This window comes from Silene latifolia, chromosome 9 (genome assembly GCF_048544455.1).
Source record: "Silene latifolia isolate original U9 population chromosome 9, ASM4854445v1, whole genome shotgun sequence".
Lineage (NCBI taxonomy): Eukaryota > Viridiplantae > Streptophyta > Magnoliopsida > Caryophyllales > Caryophyllaceae > Silene > Silene latifolia.
In genome coordinates, this window is record NC_133534.1 from 133,770,135 (window position 1) to 133,789,596 (window position 19,462).

Genomic DNA, 19,462 nt, shown 5'->3' on the forward strand with positions numbered 1-19,462 from the left:
GTTTTAATTTATGACAAATTATTAGACATATATGAGTATGTTAAATATGTATATATAGATCTACATTTCATTCAATCGGTATCATGAGCCACGGTTGTTTGCATGCAAATTGGTTAAAAGTTTTTCCGAGTTATATGAATAACAAAATAAAACTTGTAAAATTTGTGTTATTATGATATATCACGAAATAATTACATGCATGTTAATATTTCTGGTCCTAAAGTGTTTTAGGAATTTTTGGTTAATTTTTCGGATTTTTATTGTTCATATTTAATAATAATGACATTTAAATGTGATTTTATGAGTAAAAATGTCATTTTTGGTCGAAAATTAGCTATACTTCGAATTTTCACTTGGTTTTTGGATATGTTGTTACATATTTTATTTTGAGATAACCTGCAAATTTTCATAATTTTTGGACTTGTTATGCTCGAAAAATGAATTTTTCATTATTAAATTCGGATTTAAAGTGAAAAATAGGTTAATATGAGTTAAATTTCGAATCTGGTCATAGAAAATTAATATGTTGTCACATGCAATTTTACAAGATGTGTGTAAAATAATTGGCTATAAAGAAGTCTTTTAGCATGATTTATGAATTTTTGAAGAAAAATGACATAAATAGTGACATTATTAGTGAAAATTAATAATATATAATCTATGACTTAGGAAAAACGTCTAATGTTGCATTTTATTATCTTTTTCAGATCTAAAATTGAAAAGTTAATGAAAATAATTTTTCCATGTTTTTATGATTATTTTATTAAATATCGATAAACCGCAACATTGTTTTTCCTAAAAATTTCAAATTTTTAACCTAAGATTTTGAACATTATGAGTGTCATGGAATTTTTCCAGAATGTTCATGAATTTAAATTTCAAATTTTAAATTTATTTGAAATTTTTGGATTTATTTGAAGTTTAATAGCTTATTTTTGTAATTTTTGGTCCATTTATGAACAATTTTGTAAATAAAGGTTAATTATGGTCAAATTTTTAGTGAAGACTAAATTTTGAGTCCTAAGAGGTTAGGGTAATTAACTTATGCATAAATATGAGTTTATGTATTTTTGTGATTATAAAATGTTGAAATCACGCAAATCCGTAAAAACCGAGTAATATACGATATTGGCTAATTAAAGGCGATTTAGCATAAAATTGAGCATGTTCATACATATTATAAATGCTGCATTTTTTTTTTCCTTTATGATTGTCATAATTTTAATTTATGTAATTTTGAATTATGTAATTTTACTTAGTATGGCCTTAGATTTTAATTGGTATTTCCCTAAATGTATGGGAATATCGATTCGGTTGTAATTTTTATTGTGATCTCGTATCACCGTTTTGTAATTTAATAGATTTATTTTATTTTAGTTACAAATGTATAATAGGAAATTATGTAATTTATTATGTAATTTTATTCATTCCGGAGTTTCCAAAAGACGGATTTCTTCAAGAATGGCGATACATAAAGATGGTGTTACCTCGAGATGCGTGCCACAACCGAAGTTCAAGGGACCAATGGAGTTGGTTTCCGAATTTGTAATAGATTAAGAGTTTTTCTATTTTAGGAAAGGCCATACTAGGATTTATTTATTTTTATGCTTGCATTTTATTTTATGTCACATGCATCGCTAAATCGCCATAACTAAAACATGCATCCTTATCTTATCGAGTTTATCGACCGTGTCAATTCGAATTATCGTAGTTCACCGCTTTAATTCACTTAAAACGTGATAGATAATAAATTGACATGACCTCTCGCTAAAACAATCAATTGAGACATAGCCTTACCAAATAGTAGAAACCATGAAAACCTATTTCGCGAGGGAGTGCGCTCGGCCCTACCGGGGTACAAACCTTGTTACGTAGGGGAAGTGGGTGATGAATGTTAATCCACCGAATTCATGTTGATAAGGGATGAATCGGCCCTACCGTGCCCAAGTTGATGTGGATTTGGATCATGGACACATTTATTCGAAATTTGGATTGAACTCAACAAAAGTTTTTCGATAAGGGATGAATCGGCCCTACCGTGCCCTTGTCGGATGTGTTTTGGGCTATAGATAATTATTAGAGTAATTTTATCGACCAAGAGTTCTAAAAGTAGAATCGATTAAAGAGTTAATCCACCGAGTTATATTGATAAGGGATGAATCGGCCCTACCGTGCCCAAGTTAATATGAATTTGGATCTTGGAATCATTTATCATAGTTGGGTAGAGGTCACTATGTAAATGCTATACTTGTTTTACAAGTATTAATATAACGATGAATGTTAAGTTTTCCACTATTCCGTTTTTTATATTGTTCTATTTCTTTACCACAATTCATATACGATATCATTTCGATTTTGATACAAATCTCCATTAAAACAACGTAACTAAAGACAAATTTGAAATTGCTTCTAAAAACCTCAAATGAACCATTGCTAAGGATCTCTTGTAAAGAGTATAGATTAAAGTTATTCATTATCAAACAGGTTTTTGATTTTTGACTAACACATCTACTTGCAATGGATTGTTATTCATATACTTAATTGAATTAAGTACCTTGAAGCGATAAATTGTTTTGGTGATTAGATTTTCGAATTCGTAATTGACCAAAATAACGCAACCACTTCAATGAAAGTTTTAAGACTAAAACGAACAAATGAAGAAGTGATCTTCGTGAATTCAATTTTGCTTCTCAAAGCAAAGGCTCATTAAAATAAGTGGGAGCATTCTCTTAAACTGTTAAGATGAGGACGAGGTTCAAGAAGTAAAAGGAATTGATACAAGGTAATGTTAAAGGTAAAGTTGTTGAGAATGGCGATGCTAAACCTATCAATCCCGACCGATATGGTTTCCATTGTCTTAAATGTTAGACACGAGAAAGGAAACTACCCCAAATTATTGAAGAATCAACAAGTTAGTTGTGGGACATCTAATGGGACATTCTTCTTTAAAATGTTTATTTGATTAAACATAAATTTTGCTAGTACTACTTCGTCAATATTAGAAACCAAGGGAGGTTTTCATCATTATGTTTGATACATAGGATGATTAGAATATGACGACTAGCAACAATAATGTCGAGAGATAGAGTAATTGTGTACTCAATCTAGTTTTTGGATTTAAAGTTGTACTTAATTATGACTATTAAGTGCATAAACTCTAAATAAGAATATAAACTTGTTAAGATACAAAAGAGGTTTTCACTTTTGTGACCCCATACACCACGATTTGATGTATGGCTAGCCCATTATCAAGGTGATTATATTCTAAACCAAACTAGAATGATATATCATGTAGATGATGTAAGATTCAAATTGGTAACCCAAGATTAAACCTTAATATTTTGGAATGATGAACGCAAAGAGTTATCGAGTACTCTTGAAACCACTAGATTGTTAATGGTATATGCGTATCTTGTATTCAAAGCAAGATGTCTCGTGCCTTTTTGTTGAAAAGGAGATCGAGGTTATAAATCATTGATCCATAATAGGTTGATCATTCTCTTTTACCAACGATTTAAGTTGACGCTAATGTGTTAACTTAATAAGGTAAATAGAAAATCTTTAAAGAAGTTTAAAGAGTTAAAGAAATCACGATTTAGTCGTGATGGGATTATCAAAGTGAAGACTTTGATATAAGCCAATGAAAATGTGATCTAATATCACAAGTTAATCTCTCTTAGCACGCATTATGAAATAATGTGTGATTGGATAAGAAATCAAACGCTATTCGATATGGTTTGGACTTCAATCAAGTTACTTTGAGTTACTTGATTCTTTTGGGGATTTTATCATTTTTGTCTAAATTATTTTTCCACTAAAACGAATCATATGAGATATGAAATGGTAAGGGTACCATGCTTGTAAGTTCTCACAAGAAACAAATGCTCATTTTTCCCTTTCTATTTTTACGAGTACGACGGGTTTGCGGCTCATGAAGCTGTCTTTCTAAAATACAAGTTTATTTTTAGAAGACAGAGTGGGAGAAATTATTGAAAGAGCCACAAAGATGTTATGTCGCAAGAAACTGGTCTTTCTTGGCTACGTGAGATGTTTTGTGTAAAACGTTGTCGCAAGAAACCGGTCTTTCTTGGCTACATGAGACGTTTTGTGTAAGACATTGTTTCTTCAAAACCTAGGAGGTTAAAATTCGTCACTTGTTAAAAATGATGAATTCATGTTACTTTTAAGAAAGTAAAGAGCTTATAACTTACAAAGAAATTCGTTTGATTCAAATTGATTACTTCTAGAAAGTAATGAACATATGACTTACATAAGATTGGTTAAGTCACAACTCAATACAAGGCTTAGAGCCATAAAAGTCCGAAAAAAAGGCTTGATTAGTGACAAAGGGTTTTGCACTAATAAAGACAAATTTCAAAGTTTGATTGGTTGCAAAGGGTTTTGCACCAAATGAAATGCTTAAGTCTATTTGGATCTTCTTAGGGATTGTGTTTCATCATGAGGTTATGAAATACATAGCGAGTGAATCTAAAACCCACTTCTTCAATAGAAGGAATGTATTCAATACATGTCTTGAGTTTTGAAGATTCTTGCAATCCTAAAATAATGTGAAACTTAAGAGAGGGTCTTAAGTAGGACATCAATGAGTTGGAATCAACATTTTGGATCATGTGATAAAACATTTCTCGATAAATCGAGAAGTTGTGTTTATACATGAAGTTTAGTGGGAGTTACGGAAATTTTAATTAGTCCAATATGTGGATGACATATTGATCATCAAGAATGATTTAAGACTTTTGGAGTATTATAATACATCTTGAATATCCGGATTTATGAAGATAAATCCACATGATATTAGCGTCAGTAAGAAGTCTTATGTTGATAAGATTCATGACTAGTTCAATTAAATTGAACATATTTGATTGATTCCATTTGCTTCCGCTGCCGAATCAATTAAAAGGTAATGATGTATAACACTTCATATACTTTGAGTATGATGAATTGTTTTCAAAATCGAATTTAAGTAATCTTTGCCAAGTACGCCATAAAGATTACCCTTAAGTGCATGCAGAAGCATTAAGGAAGTAAAGCAAAGTGTTTATGATGCAATTTTGTGTAAAGAGTGTTACACAAGTGACAATTGACAATTGAGGTTGCGCATGGTTTCCGACAAAACCATAATCAAAACACATTAGGATGGTTAAGATACCATTGTGGCTATGATAATTAAGAAGTAGATTTTCTAGAATCGTTCTAGGCAATAAAGAACAATGAGAGATATTTATAACGGAAATTGAGTACACTTGCAATCATGAGATGTGCAAGAGGATGAGTCCCGCACACTGTAAGAACAGTGGGAGCTATTCTTAGGCTAAGAGGGCCTATGTCTTGATTGGATCTCGACACGTACTCAGAAAATTTTGTGATGCAAATATATACATTACAAAGGAAAAACGAATATGTAGTAAGGTTGAGTAAGGTACAAGAAGTTGATAAAACCTACTAACCAAAGCCTTCTCAAAGGCTAAACATGATAAGTCATGTCATTTCAATTGAATTGAAATGAACAACTACATACAAGATCAAATTAGATTATAGAATATGAAATAGTAATCAGGCATTGACTATTCATATGTGATAATCACACTTGTCGTTCGAGTTTTACTTTAAAACTCTTTTATTATACTTTGTTACATCCAAACGGGTTGTAGAGACAATTGAACCCCGTTAAAGTGAACACGGATTAGCATTGTATTCGCCCATAGTCACTTGTATGAGGTGACGTCTCGAAGTGACTAGAGTGTGATGCGATTGATGGCAAGTTCAAGTGCCATAGAGTCATGTGAGATGACTAGTCGATCACATAGGCAGACTGTTAGGAACTTTTTGTCGGGCCTAATGACCGCTTATAGAGTTCTGGCAAATTTATATAGCCTGGTCGTGGCGAGAGTTGCTATAGTATTCTAATGAGTCGATTCTTTTGACTAAAGACTGTTCACCTAAGATGGCACAGTTTTCGATTAACTTTGATTTGTGTTACTACGACCTTCGTAAATGGGGTCAAATGGGCATATTTTGGGTTATGATGGTTGTGGCTAGTCGAAGGGAATGAGTGCGATAGGAATTGTCCATCCCCTTGTCACGGTTATAACAATATCTCAGGGCCACTCGAGGAGTAATGAACTGGAAATGCGTGGCCACGCTCGGAAGGTATCCAGAGTGGATAAATCCGGTCAATCGGTTATTCTCCAGATCGAGGAAACCATTCTCGATATGATCACTTGCAAGTACGACCGAAAGACACCTTGCATTGAGTGGGAGATAGTAATAGGACAAGAGAATTGGTGACGCACACTTGTCGAGGACAAGTGGGAGATTGTTGGGAAATGTGTCCTCAACAATGGTGCGATCACATGATTTAAATATCATTATTAAATCTCATTTTAAGAATACAATTGGGAAGTAATATTGTTCTTGTCACAACTGGTCAACATATATCGGTAATGATTGGTGACTAGAGTTTGACATTACTTGTGTGTGACGGTGGTGATCAGTTGACCCCTAGGTCATACCTAAAGGGCAATACTCTTAATTGATTATTTAATTGATCGTATAATGTTACGAGTTAATTAAATTACTTGAAAATTGACGGACGATTTTGGAAGTAAAATTTACGTATCATATTGAAATGTGATTAAATGAGATACTGATCCGAGTAATCGAATTGTTTCATTACTCGGATGAAGTAATTGTTTAATGTAACAATTAAATTTGAATGAATTGTTATAAATACAATCGGTTGTAATTTATAAATGGTAAAAATATTTTGGCACAAGTAATTATGAAATTACTAAGTCGATTTTTGTATGTGACGTATTTTTATTAATACGTTGATTTTTAATATGTTAAAAATACATAACAAATTTATGTCACATATGACATGTGACATATTTACAATTGACAAAAATAATATGGATACCATATTAACATATGTGCCGAAAATAAGAGGAGGTTTAAGCTAATATTGTGGTTGTTTTATTAAGTGGTAAACACAATCATTACATGCTTTAGTAGCCATGCAAGCCTACTAAACATTGTGAAGACAAATGTATGCATGCATTGGCTACCCAATAAACCCCCCTCCACCCGGTTTTTGATGTAAAAACCATCATTGGTTTTTCATCCAATTTTACCTAATATTACACTAAAATGTGTTGGTGAGGATTCATTCTTTTACTTATCCAAAATATAGAATTCTAGAGAGAAAAAAAAAAAACCTCTCTTCTTCTTCCTCCATAAAACCGAAACATTTATGTGTTTATAAATGTTTTTGGTTCAATTTTTTCTACCACATTAATATTATACTAGTTCTTGTAATATTAATCAAATTAAGTGAAAGCCTTGGGTATAAAGCTTGGGGAGAGATCTTATGCTTAGATCTTTGTTCTTCCATAAGGATAAGCTCAAGAACAAGAGAGAAAGGTGATCTCTCTTGTGCCCTTTAAACCGAAATCTACAATGTAAGGACATGATTTCTCCTCTATTTTATTATATAGTTTGCATGCATAAGATCCGTTTTAATTTATGACAAATTATTAGACATATATGAGTATGTTAAATATGTATATATAGATCTACATTTCATTCACTATCTTGGCAGCAGAACCGTCACCACGACACTTCCCACTTCGATGTCCCGTTTTCGTCGCCATTCAAAGAACACAGTAATCAACACCAAACCATCAAATTCTCTGTCACTACAATCGCCAATCATAGCCGCACCATCACTCTACTAATGTGAGTTTGTATGTATTTCCTAGGAGTAGCCCGACCCCCAATTTATTTCTAATCTACCTTAATTACTTTCAATTTTAATTGTGTAGAGATCACTACTAGGTATCTATGTTCTCTGTTCCCTTTTCAATATTATTGCAGCAGTCATCAACTCCGTCTCAAGTGCTTCGCATTTACATATTTATGGCATAATAAGCAGTAAGAAATAATAAATTAAAGTAGACCCCCCCAATTAAATGACCGTACTGCCCTTACTCTTCCACTGACCATATCATTTTAAGGGGTCAGTTTTGGTATTTCAGCTTTCTTTTATTAAAAATAGAACTTAACTAACTTGCAAAGGGGAGTCTAATTCTTTTCAATATGGGAGGATTTTATGAAATCAGTAGCGGTAGTAATGATAGGATTATGACCCTTTTTCTCTTTCTTTTTTCCCTCTCCAATTTTAGGGTGTTAATTAGTTTACTGTAATTTCTTAATTTAGTCTTCTCAAATCTCTTGTAATCAAGGAGAAGATCATCGTATTTGGTCACTGCTTCAAAATATCATCTTTTATGAGAGCTTCCCTAAATCAGTTTTTACTTAGCTTAAATAATAATCAGTTTTGCACTTAAGCATCATATTTAGTCACTGCTTTAAAATAAGCTCTTCACTGTCGCCAAACTAACAACTTCACTAACACAATTAAGCAGCAATTAACCTAAAATAATAACTTGTTCAAGTTCAAGGGGAATAGACTGTCTTATGTGGACAAACCGAAAGAACAGAATGAATCTCAGTAGCTATATTCTTGTCAATTTCATCTTTTAAAATATCTTCATTTTTTATTTGAATTTAATAATCCTAATTGGTTGAAAACCCTGTTAGAAAAGGATTCACAATCGTCTTAAAATATACGGAATAAAAGCCATTGTCCATTTTGGACGAAGTCGATGAAGAAGAAACACATTAAGGGAACACTGGACTCCAACAGTCGGAGGTTACCAATGAAATCAGCAAAAAAAATCAAAGGAAATACAACAACATGCAATTACAACAATCATAATTGAAGTAACCAAAATACAACAACATGCAATTACAACAATCATAATACAGTTAAATATAATCATATTTACCCTATCATCACCGAAAACTAAACCCTAACATTAGCATACATTAAATTATACAAGGGGTTCCATGGATATTGTCTTAAAAGTAGCAATTAAATAAATTAATCAGAGAATATAATGTCGATTGTAGTATTATCTTAAAAACTAACATTAAAGAGTAGTGAAAAATAGTCTTACCAGTAGCAAGAATAATCGGCAAAGATGAAAGGGAATCGACTGGACAACCAGGTGGTCACCGGAGAAGAGCACCGCGGACAACAAGGGCGTGACGAGTGAAGATTAATCTGTGCTAGGGCAAAAGAGATGATTTTTTTCGAGAAAGCGAGATGTTAGTGTGATAGAAGGAGACTTGGAAGTTTTAAAGTTTTTGATATTTGATATTAACAGGGAGAATGGTTAGATAAGGGACCGTGCTCATTCTATATCAAGGAGAACGGTTTCATACAATACCCGTTATGTTTTAAAAATTAAGACGGTTGGTCAAACGTAACCGTTCTCTTTGTTAATCTACCAGCACGGTTCGAATAAATAACCGTTCTCTTTTTAAGTCATATATGCGCGCCCAACGCAAAAAAAAGCAACAGACCGGTTCTGTTATCAACCATTCTTTAAGTGGCGTTCTCGTAGCATAAAATTGTAGTAGTGAGTGAAGTGGAAAATATCGCATATTACAACCTTAATAGATGACTCTTTTGTATAGACATCATAATCTAGCTTCAAAGTAGACTATTCCTTACAAGGTAAAGGATTGGACTCATATCCATGTCATATACAATCTTAAGGTCTTAAGCCCTCCTATAGCTTGTATGGAGTCTTATAAGTGGTCTCAAGTCTTAGTTATAAGTGGTGTAGCCAATTGGTTTATAAAATTTCCTTTTTTAGAGTTCAAATAACTCTTTTTGACTTTATAATCATTCTTTCTTATATCAAATAAGATGTGATATTAAGTCACAAAAGCATAAGTGAGAATTAAATTCACGGCTTATGAACTAATTACAATGATCCAATCGTTGTAATTCTTTTATGATTAGTTTAGGTCAACATGATTTATGTTTTGATATAAAAGGTGTATAATGACAAGTTTCAGAACGAAATATTTCTATAAACCGAGTGATTTGGGTTGAAAACCAAGCCACTAAAATTGAAATACAACTTCTTGTTCTTGAAAATAAAAGGAAATAAACTAATTTCCATGTCCAACTAGGAAATTAAAAGAGTTCTAAAACAACAAGTTCAAAATACAACAATGAAACGAAGACTATCAAAATAAAGGCAAAGATTCCATAGGTCTTCTACTATAGGCGGCTACTCTAGCTCCCTTGAAGAACCTCCTTAGGCTTGCTTGTCTTTGCCTTTGTCTTTGCTTGGATGCCCTTAAAAACAAGTTAAAAAAGGGTAAGAATCACAACTTGTATCCAAATACCAAAGTTGAGATTGATATTCAAAACATAAATGATAGGGAGAATTTTATTACCTACTGGAACAATCTTTCCAGCTTTGATATCTCCAAGATACTTCGGGCAATTCCTCTTCCAATGTCCTACGCCATTACAATAATGGCATTTGTCTTCGGAAGTAGCACCCTTTTTAGAAGAGCTTTTCTCAATTGCTTTTCCTTTTCCCTTGAAGGGAGTGGGTTTCTTGCTCTTACTAGCACTCTTCTTAAATTTCCCTTTGCTCTTGTTGTTAATTGCGAGCACATCCTTGGTTAAGCTAACATTTAGACCCATATCTCTCTCGGCTTGCACAAGTAATTTGTGCAATTTGTGGAGAGAAGTCTTCATATTTTGCATATTGTAGTCTGCCCTAAATTGCACATATGCCTTGACTTTGTTCAAGGAATGTAGAACTCGGTCTATAACGAGTTGTTCGGGAATGTCAACCCCATGGATCTTAAGAGTCTCAACAAGCTCAATCAATTTGAGCACATGAGGGCTTACCTTTTGGCCCTCTTTGATGTTGATTTCGAAAAATGCGGAGGCCGCCTCATATTGGATGATCCTTGGAGCTTGTGAAAACATGGTCACGAGCTTGGTGTAGATCTAGGCCGTGCTCATCTTAATAGCACTCCTTTGGAGATCGGGCTCCATAGAGAAAATCAAGACGTTCTTGATACCGGCCGACTCTTTTAGGTAGGCCTTATGGGCTTCCCTTACGGCGGAGGTTGACCTAGTAGTAGGTGTAGCGGGAGCGGCTTCGGTAAGGTAACGAAGCTTGTCATCACCTTCCCCGGCCAAACGGAGTTGCGCATCCCAATCGGCGAAGTTTGAACCATTCTTTTCAAGTTTACATCGATCAATAAAGGATCGGAGCCAAGAAGCATTGGGGAGTGGTGGAGCGTTTGCGCTAGTTGATGCGGATGAAATTGGAGTCAACATTGCAAACTAATCAAATTGACTACAAAATAAAAAATGAAGGAATTATAAACATTTATCGTTTTAATAAGACTTGTAAATATTTTAAGCAAGTCTTAGCATTTATATAGTGACCTTTACCCAACTATAATAAATGATTCTGAGACCCAAAATTCATGTTAACTTGGATGTGAGCCAACGCGCCCTCTACACCTTTACTAATATAACTTGGTGGGTTAACCCTCTTAACCGATTCTACAATTAGAACTCTCGGTCGATGAATTTACGTTAAGTTCATCTTTAGCCTGAACCTATTGCGGCTACGGTCGCAAAATACCTTCGTTGAGATCAACCAAACTTTCGAAGTGTAATAACTATTTATTATCCCACTTACCCAATGTCAATAGAAGCACCCCGAATAATCGTATTGTACCCCTTAAGAAATTGAGATTCATGGGCTCTTACTATTTGGTAAGGCTAAGTCTCAATCTTTTGAAAGTAAAGGTCTTTTCAATTTATTATAAATCAATTTTAAGTGAGCTAAAAGTCGAATTATCGATAATGATAATTGATATGGTCGAAGACTCGATATGATATGCACGTGTTGTTATGGCGATTTGGCAATGCATGCAACATATTAAAAGAAATTCAAAGCAAAATAAAATTCCTAGTATGGCCATCCTAAAATAGAAAATCAAATAATCTATTATATATTCGGAAACCAACTCATTTTCTCCTTTGAATCTTCAAGTGGCACGCCTCCCAAGAACATCGTCTTTGTCGGAACGCCTTTCCGAATGGCACCGTCTTGAAGGAACTCCGAGATTACAAATGATAATAAAAATACAATGCTATTTCTATTATACATTTGTAATACGAAAAACTAGTAAAAATAAAAGTGATACGAGATCACATTAAATTACAACCGAATCAATATCCCCTTACACTACGGGTAATATCGAATAAAACTAAGGCCAAACTAAGATAAAATTACACAATTCAAAATTACATAAATAAAATACGACATTCAACAATGAAATATGAAGCATTATAATATGTGTCTATCATGCCAAATTATGTGCCAAATCGCCCTATTTTACTTATATCGATCATATAACCCGGTTTTATGGAAATTCACGATTTTTAACTTATAAAAATCGCTAAATAATACTAAAATCTAATTTTAGTTCAATTTAATTATCCTAACACTCATAGGACTCTAAAATTAGTCATTACTCAAATTTTTGACAATAATTCAACTTGATATAATTTTATGCTCATTTTTGACCCTAAAATCTTAACTTTTATGAAATAAATCCAAATTAAAATACAATTATTTAAAAATTTGAATTTTAAATTTTTGAACATTCTGAAATATATCCATGATACTCATAATATCAAAAAACAAGGTTAAAATTTTCGAATTTATTTCGAGAAAAATATAGTTGCGATTTATCGGTTTTATCGAATAAAACATCTAAAGCATACAAAAATTAATCTAATCAATTTTAAAACTTTAGATCTGATAAGTGGGATATAAAGGCAACCTAAAATAATTTTCTCATGCCATGTAATTTGTTTTAGCTATTTATGCTAAAATAGTCACTATTTATGTCATTTTTACACTAAAAATTCATAAATCATGCAGAATGAATCAAGTTCATCTTAAATTTTACACACAATGATTAAAATGTGCATGTGACAACATATTAAAATTTCATGGCCTGTTTCGAAACTTAACTATTTTTAACCATTTTACTTCCTTTTAATCCATTTTTATCTCATAAAAATCATACATCATGCAAAATAAATCAAATTTATACGAACTCTTACATACAATAAGTAAAATATATATGTGAGGTCATATAAAAATTTCAAGGTCAGAGACTATGTTTAACTATTTTTAGCATTTCAAATACCATTTTAGTCATTAAAATGTAATAAAATAACTAAAAATCATTAAGTGGACAATAAAATACCATAAATTATCAAAATGACCTAAATATATTTTAGGACCAGAATATATAACATGCATCATGATTTCGTGGCTTTATCTAGTAAATCACAAATTTTTAGTTTTAATTAAATTACGAATAAATGGAAAAAACTATATATCAATTATGCATGCAACATCCTATGCTCTGATACCAATTGTTAGGTTCATATACTTATTATTAGATTTTTCTAATGGTGAACTAATTAATATTTTAATATGAGTTCTAAAGATCTAGTGCATGCATAACTAAATAAGATATAAAATATGAAAACAATGGTTCTTACATTGTTGTTGGTTCGAAAATTAGGGCACAAATAAGGACACCTTCCTTATTTGTTCCTGAGCTTAAATGTAATGGATGATCCTCCAAAATCCCAAATATTGAGATCCTTCTTTTGTTGCACCCAAAAAAAATCCCTTAAAACTAATATATGTATTAACTAGATATATATATATTAGTATCCTTAAATGATTCTAATAATATGTATTACTACACTAGTAATAATATGTATGATAATATTAGAATATTTGATGAACAATTTTTAGAATTTCTAAAACTATTTTAGAGAGATAAAAGTGAGAAGGTGAATGAATATTGCATGAATGAAAAATAGAGAACAAATTCTCTATATGAGAAGGGGGAGCCGGTTGTAGGGTGGTGGAAGGCCAATACATGGCCTTCACCCTTTTGCTTTTGCTCTTATCTAAGATATAGGTGTGCATGGCTAGTTAGAGTAGGAATCATGATGTCTATTTTATCATTTAAAATAAATAATCCACTAACTCATTCCACCCTCCAATTTTCGGCCACTTTTGATAAAATGGACTTCCATTTTATTTTGTCAATTTGTCATTTGTCACACAATATGTCACATATAGTATGTAACATGTTATTAATTAATTTAATGCATATTTATCAAATAAATATCATTATATATATTAATTAAATTACATATAACAAATTGTCTAGTAATTCACAATTACATGGTATAAAATGGGTCATGTTAATATAATTCACAACATTTTGTAATTACAATTAACCATTCATTCATATCTCAATTTTTTCATAAACAATAATGAATTTTTGTAATATAATCTTTTAATTACTAAAATAAATCTTATTTAATCAAATTACAATAAGATATAAATATTCTCACTCACAAATGAATTGTTCAAATTTAAGGAATTTATTAACTTGTATCGATATACAATTAATCAACTAGTCTATTAAGGGAATTGTCCTATAGGTGTGACCTTAAGGGATCAACTAATCACCACCGTCAAACGACAGTAATGTCAAACTCTAGTTAGCCAATCATTACTGATTAATGTTGATCAGTTGACTATATAAATGAATCATCCCTTACGTATTCTTTATTTGAGATTTAAACATATGATCGCACTATTGTTGAGGACACATACTCCAACATGTGGGGCATCTAGCTAAAAAATAATCAAAACCTAATTCTAAAAAACACAAAAACCTTTCCAAAAAATGACTGGAGACAGCATAGAACAACAACTGGCTGCCGCCAAACAACAACTACTGGAAATGGAGCAACTGAAGTAGAAAATGGCCCAGGCTGAAGCTGATGTCCAGAAACTAAAAGAATCAGAGTCCAGTCTGAAGCAAAAGCTAGGAGATAAAGCTTCAGGCTCGAAATTGAAGATTCAGCCTGGAACACCATTCTCTTCAATTATCAGAAACATTGATTTCTCCAACTTTGGTACCCCAACTCCGTAAAAATCCAAATCAGGGGACCTTAATTCAGACTCAGAAGATACCCCAAATGAAGAGGCCATCCCAGATCAAACTAACGCAGCCATAATGATGGCCATGCTCCAGGAGATCTAGAAACTCAATGGGAAATTTGAGAAGATCCCTGGAGTGCCTGCAACCATTGAGGAAGCTAACCCTGAAATTTATGCTAACTCTCCCTTCGTGGATGAGATAGCTAAGATAGATCTGCCTAAAAACTTTGTGGTACCATCAATGAGAATCTATGATGGAACTACAAATCCTCAGAACCATGTAGCCTACTACAAACAAAGGATGTTGGTAGCCTCCATACCCAGTGAGCTGCTACAAGTTTGTATGTGCAAGGGTTTTGGAACAACACTGACAGGACCTGCCCTTCAATGGTACATAAACCTGCCAAATGGAAGCATCAAGTCCTTTGCAGATCTGATAAACTCGTTCAACCATCAATTCACCAGCAGTAGGGAACTCGAAAAGAGATCCATTGACCTATACAAAATCATGCAAAAGCCTGGCGAGACAATCAGAGCATTCCTGACCAGATTCAACAAAGAGAAAGTATCATTCCCAAGTTGTGATGTTGGAACAGCCGTGGAAGCCTTCACGCAGGGACTACCATTGGACAGCGATTTCTATGACGAGCTGACCATGAAACCTTGCCTGACTTTTGAAGACGTTTTGCACATGGGCCACCCGCGCCGCGCGCACCCGCGTGTTGGTTTCGAGGCGGCGGTACTTCTCCCACGGAACCTTGGGTTGCCAAGGCACGTCATAGGCCGTTACCGATTGGTGAGGAATTAAAACTGGTGAAAGGTTGAATAAGCCTGCATTTGTGGAGTCGCCACCAATTTATTGTGGAAAAATTGGAAACCATTCGAATACCTCGTGCCATGTCAAGACACAAAGTAATGACATGAACACTAAGAACTCTAACCCTTAGCATTCTAGGTCTAGAATGACTCTCGAGATGCCAATGGACACGGATGTCCAGAGATAACTGAGTAAGGGGTGAGGGTACGTATTAGGAAGTTCTTTAATCGAACACCTAATCCCGCCCACCTCGATAGCGGCCTCTACTAATGATTAGGGAAATCGTTCATATTTGATATGTCGCCGATGTAATGCATGCAATGCAACAAACAGTAGATTAATCCTAGCATGTGAAATTAGACTATGTCGGTGAACAAACAATTTAGCACTCAATTGGGTCGAAGTTGGAAGTTAGATTAATTACATGTGAATGCCAAGTAAATAAATCATAAAAGAGCGATAAATAAACAAATTATAATAAATGAATTACAATAATTAAAATTACAAGGTTTAAATTGATTTACGTCAAAAGCACACTCAAAACGAGATTTTGGAGAAGAAAAGAAAAGAAGAGTTAAAAGTATGAAAATACGGCAGATTAGAGGCGATAATACGGTTAATAGTCGATTTAATACGTAATTAGAAGCTACGTCAAAGCGAGAAAGAAATTCAGGGACAAAAGACAACCCAGAACAGGCGCAGCACCAGCTGCGTCCTCTGGAAGAGGCGCAGCTCCTCCTGCGTCCGTTCTCGAGTTGGACTCTGTCTGTGAAGTCAGAACGGCGGGTTAGTTATCGTTCGTTGATAATTTTAAGATCGATTGTTGATATTAGACTCGAGTAGAAGTGATTTAATAGATTACATGCATCTGGAACTTGCCATGAAACGAATTAAAGATGACAATTTACAGCGATTTACATGATTAATACGAACTCGTGTTGGATTTACGAATAGAGCGAGACTCAAACTCGAAAACCGAATAGACTTTGATAAACTGAAATCAAACAAACAAAATTATATACAAAAGGGGCAAATTCCAGAGACTTAATATGAAGGAATCGAACCTCTAAAATCCGGGTTTGAATAAGATGGCGAAAACCCGCAAATATCGAATTATAAGGGATTTAAGCCGATTTAAACGTTATAATTTGAAAACGGTTAATTAAAACACTATTATATACTGATATGAAAAAAGGGAACAAAAGAAAAAGAAAAAAGGTAACATTATAGAAGGTTGAGGAAGAAGAAGAAAAGCAGGAGTAGCGGCAGCCTCAGGAAGAGGCGCAGCAGATGCTGCGATTCTTCGAAGAGGCGCATCTGCTGCTGCGTTTCTTCTCGACGTCAGACCTCCCCTGATTTGTAATTACGGTTTTAAAGGATGGTTTTTAAGACGGTTTTGAGCGTGCTTTTGATATAAACCTTACATTCGTGATACAAAATAAAAGTACAATAAAAAAAATTGGACTTTACACCCTTAGACATACATGTTTTGACGAAACGAGATTGACTAAATTATCGTTTAGTGATTGCTCGACTCGAATAATGCGTGGAAAGTGCCCTTGTTAAAGGATTTAGATTAACTGATTAGATTGATTGAGGTGGAGTTGGTCAAATTGGTCAGTTTATGCAACGTGACTGGGACTCAGAATGATCTGAGCTTACATGGTCGATTGATCAAGCACGTAGGCGTCAAAAGCGAAGAGCGTGGTCTAGAATGCGAAGAGAGAAGAGAAGGGCGGACACTCGCGTGCCAAATATGGAGGCTGAAGGTCTGTATTTATACTAAACACACAAAGGAGTTTAGGTATGGCACGGATACGGAAACAAATCTTGAAAAGATTTTGGAAAGCATGGAAAGAGGGCTGGGGAAGAGGCGCATCAGTCACTGCGACCTTTGGAAGAGGCGCAACACCTGCTGCATCATCTCTCCAGAGGTTTCCTCCTCTGCAAGCAAGATTTTCGCGTTTTATTATGGAATTTCGGTAGATCTATGCTTTCTTATTCCACAAAATACGAAATACGAAAGATATTTCGCTAAAATATTAATTTTAATAAGGAATTTATATCCAGAGAACACTAGAACACTCCGGAACATTCCGACTCGGCATTTAAACAGTTTGTAGAAAATGAAGCGGTTTTTTACCCGGACTCCAAATGAACTCTAATTACTGTCAAAACAACCGTATCGGCGCGTAGATGACGACCATGAGGTTGACTCGAGTGTTTGAGCTATCACTTGTCGATGAACTTATGAATTGTCATAAATCGCTTCGCGTAGCAAACATGCGGCCCAATCATCACTGGGTGGTTGGCGGGAGGTGCAGAAATGAGGTATCTACAGAGCCTCTACTTTGACTGAGGCTTAGACAAGGCGAAATTCAAAGTATAGCCGTCAGGTCAATCTAAGATTACAACTTGACGACTATGGCGACGCGAGGCGGCTAAAGGGGTCTGAACCAAGGACCTGTCGTCGAGAACATTTTAGAGTCTGTCGACTTCCGGGGAGGGTCGTTTAAAGTCCATTAAACTATATAAGGAAGCTCGCCAGCCATAAGAAAAAATCATACCTGGGGAATCTGTCTGTGTCGGTCCTCAAACAAACTTTGTTTTTGAGAAATACGTGGGCTATGAGCGGCAACGAATTCTCGCTGGGGAACATATTGACGATTAGGAACATCTTGATCGTCATGGAAGAAACCTTGAGTAATACTGGAGAATACCGCTGGGTTGAATTGACGATGAGGAACATCATGATCGCCATGGAAGAAACCTTGAGCAATACTGCAAAATATTGCTGAGGAGAATTGACGATTAGGAACATCTTGATCGTCATGGAAGAAACCTTGAGTGAGCAATACTGCAAAATACTGCTACGCTGGATATAACAATTTGAGCCATACTGCAAAATACTACTGCAGAACATGAAGACTTGGGGAGTACTGCAAAATACTACTGGGGAACATATCGATGACTCTGTCGGGGCTGAATCATAACTTTCGCTGAGGAGAATATATCGATGACTCTGTCGGGGTCGAATCATACGTTGAGGAATGAAAACGTCGTGGTTGTCTGTAGTCTATCTAGGAGAAAATATCAATCTGGACGAAGAAAACATCCAAAAGGAGAGCAATATGACGGAGAAGAGGCGCGAAGCCTGGGCCCACAAATAACGAACTTATAACGAATTTTGGGGGAGCTTTGTTAAGGAAAAGGTGGAGCAGAACCTGTGACCTTTGGAAGAGGCGCAGCTAGAGCTGTGTCCTTTGCCAAGCTCATCCCTGTCTGGGTAAAAACGCGACTTAAGTCGTGTTATGTTCTCATTTCAAAACATAAACACTTCATGTGACACCCCGCGATAAAGCGGAAAATATAACTAATAAATTAAAGCGGAAATTTATGAGATTTTTAAAAACCTTTAAATTAATAGTTAAATATTAACACGCGGGTGTCAAAAAGGAAAAGAAACAAATACTACAATAGACAAACTTAGGTTATTACAACCCAAATCTAGAAAACGGGGAAAAGATATCCCACGAATAAACATATAAGGGGTTTCTAAACTAGCGGCTAAGGCCCAAGGATTTAGTTCTCGCTAGCCCACACGTCATCCCCACGTAAGCATCTTCACCACTTGTCATTCATGTAAACATGAACGCCACAGTCAGTGGGGAGTAACTCA

The 19,462-nt window shown here is 34.4% G+C and overlaps 1 protein-coding gene across 1 annotated transcript; it reads left to right on the plus strand.

The window, feature by feature from the left end:
* The first annotated feature begins 14,787 nt into the window (after positions 1–14,787).
* Positions 14,788–18,776, plus strand: LOC141601609 (uncharacterized). Its single transcript, XM_074421903.1, has 3 exons — positions 14,788–14,941; positions 15,170–15,648; positions 18,702–18,776. Exons 1-3 carry the CDS (start codon positions 14,788–14,790, stop codon positions 18,774–18,776), a joined length of 708 nt encoding a protein of 235 aa, XP_074278004.1.
* The last annotated feature ends 686 nt before the right edge of the window (positions 18,777–19,462 follow it).